This window comes from Musca autumnalis, unplaced genomic scaffold (genome assembly GCF_047663935.1).
Source record: "Musca autumnalis isolate F117 unplaced genomic scaffold, ASM4766393v1 scaffold_2, whole genome shotgun sequence".
Taxonomy (NCBI): domain Eukaryota; kingdom Metazoa; phylum Arthropoda; class Insecta; order Diptera; family Muscidae; genus Musca; species Musca autumnalis.
Window position 1 is genome coordinate 165,955,055 of NW_027411755.1, and position 15,277 is coordinate 165,970,331.

At 34.4% G+C, this 15,277-nt stretch overlaps 1 protein-coding gene across 1 annotated transcript; it reads left to right on the forward strand.

Moving 5' to 3' along the window:
- Positions 1 to 9,104: 9,104 nt before the first annotated feature.
- LOC141392444 (ras-like GTP-binding protein RHO1) lies at positions 9,105 to 15,258 on the forward strand. The gene is made up of 2 exons (XM_073965383.1): positions 9,105 to 9,542; positions 14,950 to 15,258. Exons 1-2 carry the CDS (start codon positions 9,165 to 9,167, stop codon positions 15,256 to 15,258), a joined length of 687 nt encoding a protein of 228 aa, XP_073821484.1. The 5' UTR covers positions 9,105 to 9,164.
- The last annotated feature ends 19 nt before the right edge of the window (positions 15,259 to 15,277 follow it).

Here is a 15,277-nt window from a genome sequence, read left to right on the forward strand (position 1 = left end):
TGCACTCTTCTTCTTTATTTGCCTATTCGTCATACGAATTTTAGCGATCAATACAATTACAATAAAAATTCGATTTTAAAGAAAAATATTAGATAAATTCATAAATTGTTCACAATATCGGCAAATATGTCTCTACTTCTGGCAGCACTTAGTAGGTATCCAACATCTCGAAATCCTGTCCATTCTTGAATATTCGCAATCCAACATAATTCTTTTCGGCCTTTAGGAATTTTACCTTCTATTTTTGATTTTAAGATATCTTGCAGTATTTTGTATTTCTCATGATATGACCAAGGTAAGCTGTTTTTCGTCTCTTGATGTTTATCATGATCTCTCTACTTCGATTCATTTTTCGCATCACTTCATTGTTTGTAATTAAGGCCGTCCATGGAATTTTTAAAATTCGGCGGTATACCCACATTTCGAAGGATTCTAATTTCTTCACATCTACTGCTTTTATTGTCCATGTTTCCATAGCATATAATAATGTTGACCATATATATGCTTTAACAAATCTACATTTTGTTTCCAGGTTAATATCATGGCTATTCAGAACTTTCTTGTATTTAAAGATTGAGTCTCGTGCAATTTCAATACGCCTTCTTATTTCTTTGGAGCAATCCCATTCGTCATTTATGTCTATTCCAAGATATTTAATGTTTTGGACTCTTTCAATTGAGAAGTTTTGTATTTTTAGGGAAATGTTGTTGTGGCTATTTCTCCTGCTCACAATCATATATTTTGTTTTCTTTGTGTTTATATTTAGGCCATATTTGTTACTGCATGTTACCAATTTGTCCATTAATTCTTGTAGTTGTGAAATACTGTCAGCTAATATTGTAGTATCATCAGCATATCGTATGTTATTAATGTATCTACCACCAATGAATATGCCTTTGGACGTTTTGTTGATGGATTCTTCAAAAATTTTTTCGGAGTAGATATTGAATAAGAGTGGAGACAATATACATCCTTGTCTTACGCCTCTCGATATAAGAATAGGTTCCGTTATATCTCCATCGACTTCAATTTGTGCGGATTGGTACCAATATAGATTTTTGATACATCTGATTTCTTTGCTGTCAATACCAATTGATTTCAGGATATCAATTAGTTTGTCGTGTTGTACCTTGTCGAACGCTTTTTCATAGTCGACAAAGCATAAGAAAACATCTTTCTGCACTTCTCGGCATTTTTGAATAATAATTTGTAAGGAGAGTAAAGCTTCACGAGTACCCATACCTTCTCTAAAACCAAATTGAGATATGCCCATATATTTTTCGCATTTTTCATAAATTCTCTTGTGGATTATCCTGAGGAATATTTTTAAAGCGTGGCTCATAAGACTTATTAGCCTGTAATCATTACATGATTTGGCGTAGCTTTTCTTGGGTATGGTTACGAAAGTTGATTTTAACCAATCTTGAGGATATATTCCTGTCTCATAAATCTCGTTAAATAGTATTGTTAGTAAGTCGACATTGTTGGAATCTATAAGTTTTAATATTTCTGATAGAATCTCATCAGGACCCGGCGATTTGTTGTCCTTAAGTGATGTTATAGCGGACTCTATTTCATCTCTTCTTATACGGGTTCCTGAAAGTGGCAATTGTATTTGTTCACTGTTGTCTGATCGACTATTATCTGTGAACAGTTGTTGAATATATTCTTTCCATACTTTCTTTTTGTCCTCTATTGCTATTATTGGTTTGTTGTCATTATTGTATAAGACAGTTGGGTTTCTTTTTTTAAATACTCCCGCTGCTTCTTTTAATTTTTTATGAAGATTAAAATCGTCGTGTAAACTTTGGAGCTTTTCGATTTCTTGGCATTGCAAATTCAGTTGTTTGTTTTTGGCAATTCTGATTTCCGCTTTTATTTCTTTATTGATGTTGTAATACAATTCGTAATTCTGATTTTTGTGTTTGCGTCGCTCATCCATTAATTTCAGTATTTCGTTTGTCATCCAATCATTTTTATTGGACTTCTTGCTTTTGCCAAGGCTTTTTTCAGAGATTGATTTCATTGTATTTTTTGCTTTTTCCCATATGTGTTCCACATCATTTCTATCAACATTAGATAGTTCCTCGTTTATCTTCTCTTTAACACTCGCTTTAATTCTGGGATCTCCTAGTAGTTCTGTATTTAGCCTTTTCCGAGTCTTTTTCTTGGGGACGGCAGATAGTTTTATCTTGAGCTTCATTATTAGAAGAATATGGTCTGATGGGACATCTGCCCCAGGATATGTTGAGGTTTTTACTACTGACGAGCTAAAGCGCCGATTTATTAGTATGTAGTCTATTTGATTACGTACGATGTTTCCTGGTCTATCCTGCGGCGATTTCCAGGTGTATAATCTTCTCGCTGGAAGGCTGAACATCGTGTTTGTCACTTTGAGGTTGAATTCTTGGCAGAACTGAATCAAACGGTCCCCTCTTTCATTTCGTTCTCCTAATCCATATGGCCCTGTTATACCGGGAACATTTCCTTTGCCAATTTTTGAATTAAAATCACCTTGTACAATAGTAATTTCGTGGGGTTTTGTTAATTTCATCAAATCTTCAATGTCTTTATAAAATGTTTCTATTTCTTCTTTGCTTTTGTCGGCAGTTGGAGCATATACCTGTATGATATTTATATTAATTGGTTTGGTTTCCAGCTTTATAAGCATAGCTCTGTCGGATTTTGGGATGAACCCCCCTTTAACATATTTTGCTATATTTTGTTTCAATATTACTCCAACACCATTTCTGTGATTGTTTGTGAGATTTCCTGAGTAGTACATTTTAGCATTTCGAGTACATATATCGCCGCTGTCTGGCCACCAGGTTTCACATACGCCAAGAATATCTATGTTAAGTCTGTCCATCTCGGATACCGTATTATCTAATTTTCCAGCTTCATAGAGACTTCTTACATTCCAGGTTCCGATATTGAATTTGGTTTTACCTCCGGGGATTCTTAGCACCCTCGATTGGCCGGAGACTGAGGGCCGTGTGTTATTTGTTGTATTCATTGCATTTGTATGATTTTCTAGGGTATTTACTTTAGTGGTTTCCCGTTGCCTTCTAAAGGGTTTATAGTTTTCCTTCTTTCATTCAGCCGCTCCTATGAAGTACAGACGCTGTTTGTAACCGCCAATTCTTGGACAGACGCTGCCTTCTCCATTTTTTTGTTTTTTGGTTCGCCCCGCATATTTTATTTTTGCGGTACCCTCCATATCTGACGAGCGTTCCCCTATCCACCACCTGGGGAGGCGTCCGATGGGAGAAAAAAAAAAATGAAAAAAAAACAACTCCGCACTATACAACCTCAATATTTAAGATGGGCGCAGCCACTAAATGGCGTATAATTAAGATTTAAATTTAGAAATTGAATCTGTAATTTAGGTATCTGATTAATCCAGCCTGAATCCACCACCCAAGTCAAGATTTTTTATCGTGTTGAGGACTGTGTGGCGTTAGGGTGGCTAAAAATGATACGTCGTTAGCGGTACACCACCCAAGTTAAGGTGAAAGGTTATAACCAGAGTTCGAAAATAAACAGTACACTAACATAGTGTACCGCTCCGAGTACAGTATCACTAAAATATTTTTAGCGTGAGTGTTCCGGAACACAAACACTAAAAAATAGTTTAGTGATACTGTTCCGGAGCACAACGATAAACGTAGTGTACCACATTTTGGTACACTAAAAACGTTGGGTACCGCAGTCGGAGCACTAAAAATCGTAGTGCTCCGCAGTCGGAACACTACAAATCGTAGTGCTCCGCAGTCGGAGCACTAAAAATCGTAGTGCTCCGCAGTCGGAACACTACAAATCGCAGTGTTCCGCAGTCGGAGCACTAAAAAATCGTTGTGTACCACATGTCGGAACACTAAAAAATAACTTAATGATAATGTACCACACACGAGTTTATTATGATTTGTGAGGAAAATTAAATATTTATAATTTTTGAAATAAGAACAAATTAAGACATAAAAATTCAGATACACCTCTTAAATCCATGTATGTATACATTTTAATTATAAACGTTGGGAAATTAAGTAGAAAATATGAAAAACATTGATTCGGTTGTTCTACAATTGCGCACTAAAAATTGTAGTGTTCTTACTGTGGATACATGAGTTTACTATAAATTGTGAGGAAAATTAAATAAATTATATATATGTATTTTTAATAAATACAAATTAAGAAATAAAATTTAATAGAACACGTGAAAAACGTCTGATTTGATTTTTGGACAAAGGATCAATAAAAATCGTAGTGTTCGGCTGCGGAGCACTAAAAATCGTAGTGTTCCGACTGCCGGATCACTAAAAGTCGTAGTGTTCCAACTGCCGGATCACTAAAAATTGTAGTGTTCCGACTGCGGATCACTAAAAATTGTAGTGTTCCGACTGCCGGATCTCTAAAAATCGAAACAATGGCACAATAAAAATCGTAGTGTTCGGCTGCGGAGAACTAAAAATCGTAGTGTTCCGACTGCCGGATCACTAAAAATTTTAGTGTTCCGACTGCCGGATCTCTAAAAATCGAAACAATGGAACGATGAAAATAGTAGTGTTCGGATAGGCATTTTGGTATTTATTCACTCGATGTTTGATAGAAACTGAAGAAGACCCACGTTCACCGTTAAAAACAAACTCTTTAACAGATACATAAACGTTTATGGGTTTTTCCAAATTCCAATAAGACTACCTGTGCTCAGTGTTATATGTACCTGTACGGTCATTGGCTATGCGAAAAATCCGCGTAAAACTGCATTCATTTGATGTATAAAAATCAACAAGTACAATTTTCCTAATGGAAAATGGAATGGAAAATCCGCGTAGTTAATTGATGAATATTGTTTCTTGTACAAATGGCAACAGGTAAAATTTCCCCAAAATAATAATTGTGTGGTTATATTGTTTCCCGAAATCATAAAGTTGACTTTAAATGTACAATCCTTCTTGCGGAAAATCAGCACATTCTCATTGAGTGATATTGTTTGTTGTACAAATATCAACAGGTACTATTTCCCCAAAATAATAAGTGACTTCAAACATACAAGTCTACTTGGGAAAATCCACATACTTTCTACAACTGCGTTCACTGAGGAATTTTGTTTTTGATACAAAAAGTTACAGGTACAATTTCTGCAAACATTGTGTTGTTATCAATATTTTCCGTTCCTTATTTCTTTTGTTCACATTAAAAAATTAAGTAATTCATGAAGATCAAGAAGACAATTTTTATACGAATATGTACATCTTTATGACACTAAGTATTGTTATTCTGATACGTACATACTGAGCGTCTAAATGTGCAACCACAGTAACGTGTAATATTTTAGATTATATGTAACAAAAAATGTAATAAATAGTGTGTTATAAAAATTTGTACCATAAATCATAATAAACAGATGATTACCTAAACGTCGAACAGTAAACATTTTACAGCTCTATTGTCCAAAAACCAGTCAGATGTTTTTCACATTTCCTACTAATTTTTATTTTTTAATTTGTATTTACATATTAAGAAAAAACATAAAATATTAAATTTTTATCACGAATCATAATAAACTCATGTATGTTACATTATTGTATTGCACGTGGTACACTACGACTTTTAGTTATCCGGCAGTCGGAACACTAAGATTTTTAGTGATCCGGCAGTAGGAAAACTACGATTTTTAGTGCTCCACAACCGAACACTATGATTTTTAGTGCTCCACAGTCGAATACTACGATTTAGTGCTCCATTGTCCAAAAATCAAATCAGATAGTTTACACATTTACTTCTAATTTTTATTTATTAATATGTATTTATTTATCCTAAAAACATAAAATATTTACTTTTCCTCATATATAATAATAAACAGACGTTTACCTTAACGTTTTTTAGTGTTCCGACAGTCGGAACACTACGATTTTTAATGTTCTGCAGTCGAACACTACGATTTTTAGTGCTCCATTGTCCAAAAACCAAACCAAACATATATGGATGTAACATTTTATCTTAATTTTTATTAATCAAATTTAAACAAATATTTCATTTTCCTAAGAAAACAGTCGGAACACTACGATTTTTAGTGTTCCGCAGACGAACACCACGATTTTTAGTGCTCAATTGTCCAAAAACCAAATCAGATGTTTTTCACATTTTCTTTTAGTTTTTATTTATTAAAGAAATATATATAAAATATTTAATTTCCTCAGAAATCATAATAAATGCATGTATGGTTCATTACCTTATAGTTTCAAAACGTGGTACAAAACGAATTTTTTTTTCATAATTTTGACCAAATTTCGCAATGTCTTTAACTACATGGATGTGACAGTTTAACTTAATTTTTATTTGATCAAATTTAACCAAATATTTAATTCTCCTAAGAAAACATAATGCCTTTATAATTTTTTTAATGTTCCAACACGTGGTGCACTAGGATTTTTAGTGCTCCGGCAGTCGCAACACTAAAATTTTTAGTGCTCCGCAGTCGGAACACTAAAATTTTTAGTGCTCCTCAGTCGGAGCACTACGATTTTTAGTGCTCCGGCAGTCGCAACACTAAAATTTTTAGTGCTCCGCAGTCGGAACACTACGATTTTTAGTCCTCCGCAGTCGAAACACTACGATTTTTAGTGCTCCGGCATGCGGTACACTACGATTGTCGTTGTGTTCCGGTACAGTATCACTAAAATATTTTTAGTGTTTGTGTTCCGGAGTGGTACACTATCGTAGTGTACCTATCCACCTTGGTACGGTACAGAACGGTACGGTACGATACCATACTGTTTATTTTCGAACACTGGTTAAAACGCGCCGAGAACTGTATGGCATGTCGTTAGCGTTTTCCTCTCAAGACTCAGGTGCATCTTGTTGTACCTAGCCTTGCCCCTTTATTGGATCTCTGGGGGGGTCGACCGTTTAAATGTCCATTACTCCTGGGAACAAAATATATAAAAAATACAAACACAAATAAAACAGAAACTGCAACACAACGTAAACGAAGGCTTCAAAAAGCGAAAGAAAAGTATAAAGCAAAACGAGCTAAAGAAAGTGAAGGTGATAGAAATAGTCGATTACAGAAACGACGGCGATATACACAAATGACGGCGTCAGAAACGCCTGAAGAATATGAAACCAGGTTAACAAAGCAACGTGAGCGATACACACAGATGATAGCGTCAGAAACGCCTGAAGAATATGAAGCCAGGTTAACAAAACAACGGGAGCAATACACACAGATGTGTGTTGCCTTTAATACTATCATGGGTTTCTACAATACATAAAATGCAGGCCAGCACTGTGGATCACGCAGTCGTATACGAAACTGTTTGAAGAAGGTCAAGCCTACGTGGCTCTTAGTAGAGTTAGATCTTTGCAGGGACTACGTTTAGAGGAGTTGGACTGCAATAAACTAACGGGCAAGAAACCTTGCAATAATGAAGCACTAAATGAAGTAAACAGAATGCGAAATAAAAACTAAAAACTAGAAAATAAAAATAGGTAAAAAAACTTTTTAAGTTAAACGGTTTTATGTTAAACATACATTGCAATGTTTAAGATAAATGTACTAAAAACCAAAAAATAATAAAATAGATACAGTCGTGGGAATTATAAACATATGCATAGACTAGACTAAAATAAAACCGTGGGCACGTCAATTGGAGTGTATAACTATTGGAATTTCCATGAGCAAGAAAATAGTAAGTAATTTCCTCACCGTCTGCGGGCCAACTGCCTAACGACGAATTAAACGATTCTTCTATCGCACATTAAGTCGATAATTTGTAGACAATTAACGTGCCCCACGGTTTTATTTTAGTCTAGTCTATGCATATGTTTATAATTCCCACGTCTGTATCTATTTTATTATTTTTTTGGTTTTTAGTACATTTATCTTAAACATTGCAATGTATGTTTAACATAAAACCGTTTAACTTAAAAAGTTTTTTTACCTATTTTTATACTGAGTAACAACCACCACACAACACTAAACAAAGTAGAGACAAATTTTGTTGTTTTTAATTTATTAATTCTTTTATTTTGTAATATTGTAACCGTTTCTTCTAAAGATTTTCACTGTAGTTGTTATCGTCTTGTAAGCATAGCATAACAATATGAATCATATGTAGATACATGTTGAGTCTATCCGCGCTAGGTTGAGATATTAGATGTTGCCTTTATATTAAAGAAATTACAAATTTGTAGTTGCGAAGTATTTGACTATACGAAATTTGTGTTTTCGACACCAAACGCACTGTAGTTGTTTAGTTTGTCCGTTTGTCAGTTAACTAAAAACAATTGTTGCGACAGCGGTAGTTGTTGTGTGTGTGGTTTGTTGATAAAGTCTCAATGTCATCGTGAGACGATGGTGGGGTTGTGTTGTGGTTTGTTGATACATTGTCAATGTGTTCTCGTGCGCACAAATTTTCCGAACATTTCCGAACTTTTGTTTGGAGGTGCCGCAAGGAGTGGACCGATATAACCCATCTTCGAACTTAAACTAAGTTTAGACAAAATATTACGAAAGCTAATTTTTGACCGAATTGGTTGATCCATTCGAGAGTTATCGTGCGTTCCAGCCAGACAGACAGACGGACGGACGGACATGGATAAATCAACTCCAAATTTTCTGAAACACATTTCGTCCAAACATACTTGGGGCTAAAACCATTATTTCCATGAGGCACATTTTGCCCATATGAAAGTGTATATAGCCTCGTTAGCATAAATGCTGAGGGTATACAAATTTTGTATAATCTATGATTTGGCGTAACAGGGCTTTGTAATGCTTCATTCATCACCCATTACATTAGTTCAGGTTGTGGCTCAAGAAATATTCTTAAAAAACCACATGAACAGCTTATCGTATTCATAAAATAAATATAGAGTCAAAATCAATTATAATTTGAATTAATCATGGTTCCATAGTTTCACTTTTTTCACTGAAATCGATAGAAATAATTCTTGCAAAGCCACAAATATATGTATTCATTTCCTTCCGCTTCATGTAGTAGTATAAATTGACCAATGATTAATTCGTTCGTTCATCTTTCACACTTGTTATTAAATTAATTGAGAACAAATATGCCAGTTTAAATAAAACACTTGACCAACAAAGACTTCTGATTAAACAGTAAATGGACCAACAACGACTTTCGAGTAAACAGTAAATGGCTTGCACTAAAAAATCAATAAAATTTCTACTACTGGGCGATGCTGGTGTTGGCAAATCCAGTCTAATCAGCACCTATTTCTACAAGTTAAGTTTAGTTTATCATGAACATCGTTACGATAAGAGGCGTTATCAAATAGAAATGATTGAAATACTCACCTTCGAAGAACTGAAACGTTTCTATATCTATGAAAATGAAATCGATGACATTGTGAATATATTATGTTTCAATGTGACAGATCGTAAGAGTCTCTATAGCATACGCCATGAATGGATACCGGAAATATTGAAACTGAAAAAGAATCCAAAAATGTTTCTTCTGGGCCTGCAATGTGATCGTCGTGAACAATTTCTCACCAAATTGACACAAAATTGTGTAAGTAGTGACGAGGGAAGACAGTTGGCGTTGTACTATGAAAACCTCTACTATGTGGAATGTTCTGCATTGAAATTGGCAAGCGTCAAAGAGGCTTTCGATAAAATCATGGAAATTTACTTCTATTTGGATATAGAAAAACAAATGGAACAACGTATCTTGAAGTTGTATGCTAAGATGCAAATACAATTTAAATTTTACGGTCCAATAAGATGGAGACGTGAAAGGTTTAAGAGTGTTGAGGATTATACACATCCCGATGAGCAATGTTTTCTCTATGATGATTAATAAAAATTTATAAAATTAGTATGTATATAGATAGACATATGATCAAATCCATTCTGTGTTTTATTTGAAAAAAAGAAGATAATTTCTTTCTGTAAAACACAGAGAGCTGACTACGATTATAATCGTATACAATTATACAATAAGATAATAACAACAAGTAAGAACGGCGTTATGTTCTGTCAGGCCGAACTTGTCATACCCTCCACCACGAGTTGTATTGAAATCAAATTGAACAATTATTTTCCTTCCGTTTATGAATAAGACTAAATACAAAATTTCAACAAGTTCAGTAAAATAATGTGGCTAACCTTCAAAATACCGAAATTCGGGAGGTACCGTTCCATATCAAAACGTCGACTTATACCTACAAATTTCTGGCGGAAACTGTTTAGAAAATTTCAGTCTTTCGGTGGGAAATTGACGTAACAAACTTCAGAATTACGTAAATTGGGAGGTACAGTTCTATGGGGGCTATATCGAAATGTGGACCTAACGGACGAATTTCAATCAGAAAGGCGTTTACCTCCAACAAAGACTAAATACCAAATTTCAGCCATTTCGGTGGGTTGCTGTGTGAGGTACCGTCCTATGGGGGCTATATGAGGGCGAAGATCTATACCGAAAAATTTCATATGGAACTTTTAATACCCCAAATGAAGACCAAATACCAAATTTTAGCCATTTCGGTGGAATATTAAGGCCAAAACCTTCAAAATACCGGAAATAGGGAGGTACCGTTCTATAGGGGCTATAATAAGGCGTGGAACCATACCGACAAATTTTTAGGATAAAGTTGTATACCCACAACGAGGACTAAGTACCAAATTTCAGCCATTTCTGAGGAATATTGAGGACACAACCTTCAAAATACCGAAAAAAGGCAGGTACGTTCTATGGGGGCTATATCAAGGCGTGGAGCTATAGCGACAAATTTCATATGGAACGTTTAATACCCCAAATGTAGACCAAATACCAAATTTCAGTTATTTCGGAGGATTATTGTGACCACAACCTTCAAAATACCCAAAATCGAGAGGTACCGTTCTATGGGGGCTATATGAAGGCGTGACCAACAAATTTCTGGGGAAATGTTATAACCATAAGGAAGACAAATTTCAGCCAGTTCGGTGTGATAATGAGGCTAAAACCTTCAAAGTACCGAAAATCGGGTGGTATCGTTCTATGGGCGCTATATCAAAACGTGGACCGATATAGCCCATTTGCAATACAAACATCCTAGGAGCAATAGAAACTTCCATACCAAATTACAAAGCTCTATCTCAAAATTGCGAGCTGTATCTTCATTTCAACAGACGGACAGAATTTTACCCTGATCAAGAATATATACTTTATAGGGTCTTCGATAAATATTTCGATGTTTTAGAAACGGAATGACAAATTTAATTATACCCTCCATATTATGGTGGAGGGTATAAAAATTCGATAATTATTACAAAATCGATAACGGATGAGTGAATAAAGAATTAGAATAATTTCTTTTGTTTTAGTTAGAAGGCACCCTAGCGAAAACTATCACACAAAAACTTGGATGAATTCCTTCAAAATATTTCAATTGCTCCCTAATGGGCTGACTTCCGAAACTTCATAAAATTGCGTTGTTTTAGGTTTTGCTCATACATTGTTAAAGTATTTTTAAATGCAAACCGTTTCAATATCTACCTAATGCATCAGTTTTCTACCTGATGCTTATCTTGTGTGCATTCTGCGTTTCAAATGGGCAACAGTGACGTTTTGCTTTAATACTTTGTGATGTATGCGCAACTATGACGTTTTTAAATAAATATATTGGCAGTTATTAAGTATAAGCCGTATGAAACACAACACATAAGACTATTGCAAAACAACTGACGTTTCGGAAGTCAGCCCTTCTAACAACTTACGGTATATGTACATTGGATTAACAAAAATGTATTTTTTTAACTCCTACGCCCTAAATCTTTTCTATTTGCCCAAAAACCTTCTATATAAAATTGTATGGCGATCTGTTAACGTTTACCCGAGCCAATCTAACGATCTTTGTTTCCATAGTTTCCATATATGGGCAAAAGGTGCATTTTCACGAAAATTCTCTAAAGGTCCTAATTATGGTAGTATCGAGTAAAACACTTGGATTAAAAACACTTACCAGTTCATTGTTATGGCTAAAAACGAATCCCAACAAAATTTATGAAAATCGGTACATTTGGGACCTATAATATAGCTAATATTCAAATCCGAGCCGATTATCATAAATTTTTGTAGGATTCTTGTTTTAGCTGATAATATATGTTTTTGGATCAAATCGAAAAAAATTAGGAGGTAGGAGTTCCAATTTTTTTTTGTTTTCTCTATTGTACATGCGTTCCTATAAATTGACTCTGTAAACACCCTGTTATAATATCAGCTCGCCACTTAAGCATATAACGAAGACACGAACCAATGTTAATTTCACCACAACCCAGGGTTACTCTATAACTACGAAATTTCATGAACGCATTTATCTTAACCGAAGTGGAGAAAACGAATATGCCATATTTTCTTGGGACTACCAAATTAGTTGAACAACGGACGTAAACATTCCGCGAATTTTAGGACATTCTTTGAGTCCTTTGCACGGAAACGCTTAATAAGGATGGTTTGTAAGTCGTAGAAGAGAGTTTCGATAAAATCCACACTGTTGCCTTCAAGCGACCTATAAACATTACTTTGAAAATCCACGTTGTTGTACATTCTAGGGACCTATAAAAATAATTTTTGAAATCCAGGTTGTTCATCCCTCTAGAGACCTATAAATATTATTTAAAAATCCATGTTGTTTGTCCTTCTAGAGGCCTATAAAAATTATTTTAAAATCTACGCCGTCGATCCTTATAGAGACTTATAAATATTACTTAAAAAATCCAAGATTTTGCTCCTTCTAGGGACCTATAAAAATTATTTAAAAGATCCACGTTGTTAGTTTTTTAGAGACCTATAAACAATTTTTAAAATTCCACGTTGTTGGTCCTTCTAGAGACCTATAAATATTATTAAAAAATCCACGTTGTTGGTCCTTCTAGAGACCTATAAATATTATTTAAAAAAACCACGCTGTTGGTCCTTCTAGGGACCTGCAAAAATTATTTGAAAATCCACGTTGTTGGTTCATCTAAAGGTCCATAATTTTTTTTTAAAAAATTCTAAAAAATCCACGTTGTAAAAAAATTATTTAAAATATCCACGTTGTAAAAAAATATTTAAAAAATTCACGTTGTAAAAAATTATTTAAAAAACCACGTTATTTGTCCTTCTAAAGGCTTAAAAAATTATTTGAAAAATCCACGTTATTGGTCCACGTTGTTGGTCCTTCTAAAGGCATATAAAAATTATTTTAAAATCTACATTGTTTGTCCTTCTATGGATATATAAAAATTTTTTAAAAATCCACCATGTTGGTCCTTCTTGAAACATTTAAAAAATATTTGACAAATCCAAAAAAGGAAAAAAACCATTTCAAATTTTCTCGTTGTTGGTCCTTCTAGATACATATACTAATTGTTAACATAATAAACGTTGTTGGAGACCTATAAAATTATGTAAAAATCCACGTTATTGGTCCTTTTAGGGACCTATAAAAATTATTTAAAAAATCCACGATGTTGGTAATTCTAGAGACCTATAAAATTTATTTAAAAAATCCTAGTTGTTGGTCCTTCTAGAGGCCTATAAAAATTAATTAAAAAATTCAAGTTGTTGGTCCTTCTAGAGACATTGACATTGATTACTTTAAAAATCCACGTTGTTTGTCCCTCTAACGACCTATAAAAATTATTCAAAAATCCATGTTATAAAAAATTATTTAAAAAAATCCACGCTGTAAAAAATTATTTAAAAAAGCCAGGTTGTAAAAAAGTTATTTAAAAATCCACGTTGTAAAAAAAATATTTAAAAAATGCACGCTGTTAAAAAAAGTATTTAAAAAATCCAGGTTGTAAAAAAAAATATTTAAAAAATCCACGTTGTTAGTCCATCTAAAGGCCTAAAAAATTATTTGAAAAATTCACATTGTTGGTCCTTCTAGAGGCCTACAAAAATTATTTGAAAAATCCACGTTATTGGTCCTTCTAAGGCCTATAAAAATTATTTAAAAAATCCACGTTGTTGGTCCTTCTAAAGGCATATAAAAATTATTTAAAAATCTACATTGTTGGTCCTTCTATGAACCTATACAAATTATTTAAAATTATTTAATCCTTCTAGAGACCTATAAAAATTATTTTAAAAATTCGCGTTGTTTGTCCTTCCTGAGATCTATAAAAGCTATTTAAAAATCGACATTGTTGGTCCTTCTATGGACCTATAAAAATTATTTAAAAATCCACCGTGTTGGTCCTTCTTGAAACATATAAAAAATATTTGACAAATCCACGTTGTTTGTCCTTCTAGAGACCAAAAAAATATTTTAAATCTTCTCGTTGTTGTTCCTTCTAGAAACATATAAATATTATTTATAAAAATTATCTAAAAAGTCCTCGTTGTTGGTCCTTTTAGAGACCTATAAAAATTATTTAAAAAATCCACCTCTAAAAATTATTTAAAAATCCACGTAGTTGGTTCATCTAGATACCTTTAAAAATATTTTAAAAATCCACGTTGTTGATACTGCTAGAGACCTATAAAATATCCACTTTGCTGGTCCTTTTAAATGTCTATAAAAATATTTGTTCAATCTCACGTTGTTGGTGCTTGTAACGTGACCGCTACATTGCAAAACCGCCCCTCTGAGATTACATCCAGTATCAATACAAAACTACCTTATCAGTGCATGCATAATCCCAACTTCACGCATAATTACAACTCCATTCATACATTATTTAAACTTCAGCGTATTTCCTGGTTGTCTCGCCTTACAAATAATTCTCATTTACTCCGTAAACCCAGATGGATAAGATGTTTAGTTTTCGTCGCTGAATTGGTCGAGTGCTGGTGTTAAACGAAGTACAAGATAAGACGTGTGGCATTGTCCGCAGTCACTTGAACCGAACGTAACAACAGCCGACGCGTCGGCCCCTGCGATTCGTTCGCTCCTTTCGATCCGTTCGCTCTATTGCCTAACTATACCCGACTCTTCTCTTTACAGAGTAGCAACCCGAAGACCACAGAGCCGACGCCTGCCGAGCCGACAGCCAACCGAATACCACCGAGCCGAACTCCACATTCGGAGACTAACGAGCCGACAACCAACCGAATACCACCGAGCCGAACTCCACATCCGAAGACTAACGAGCCGACAGCCAACCGAGTATCACCGAGCCGAACTCAACATCCGAAGACTAACGAGCCGACAGCAAACCGAACACGAGTACCAGCGAGCAATCCGAGACTGTTCCCAATTCCACCAACCACTCCTGTTAATACTGAAACATTGAATATTCTGAATACTTCGTAACTGTATAAATAAAGCATTA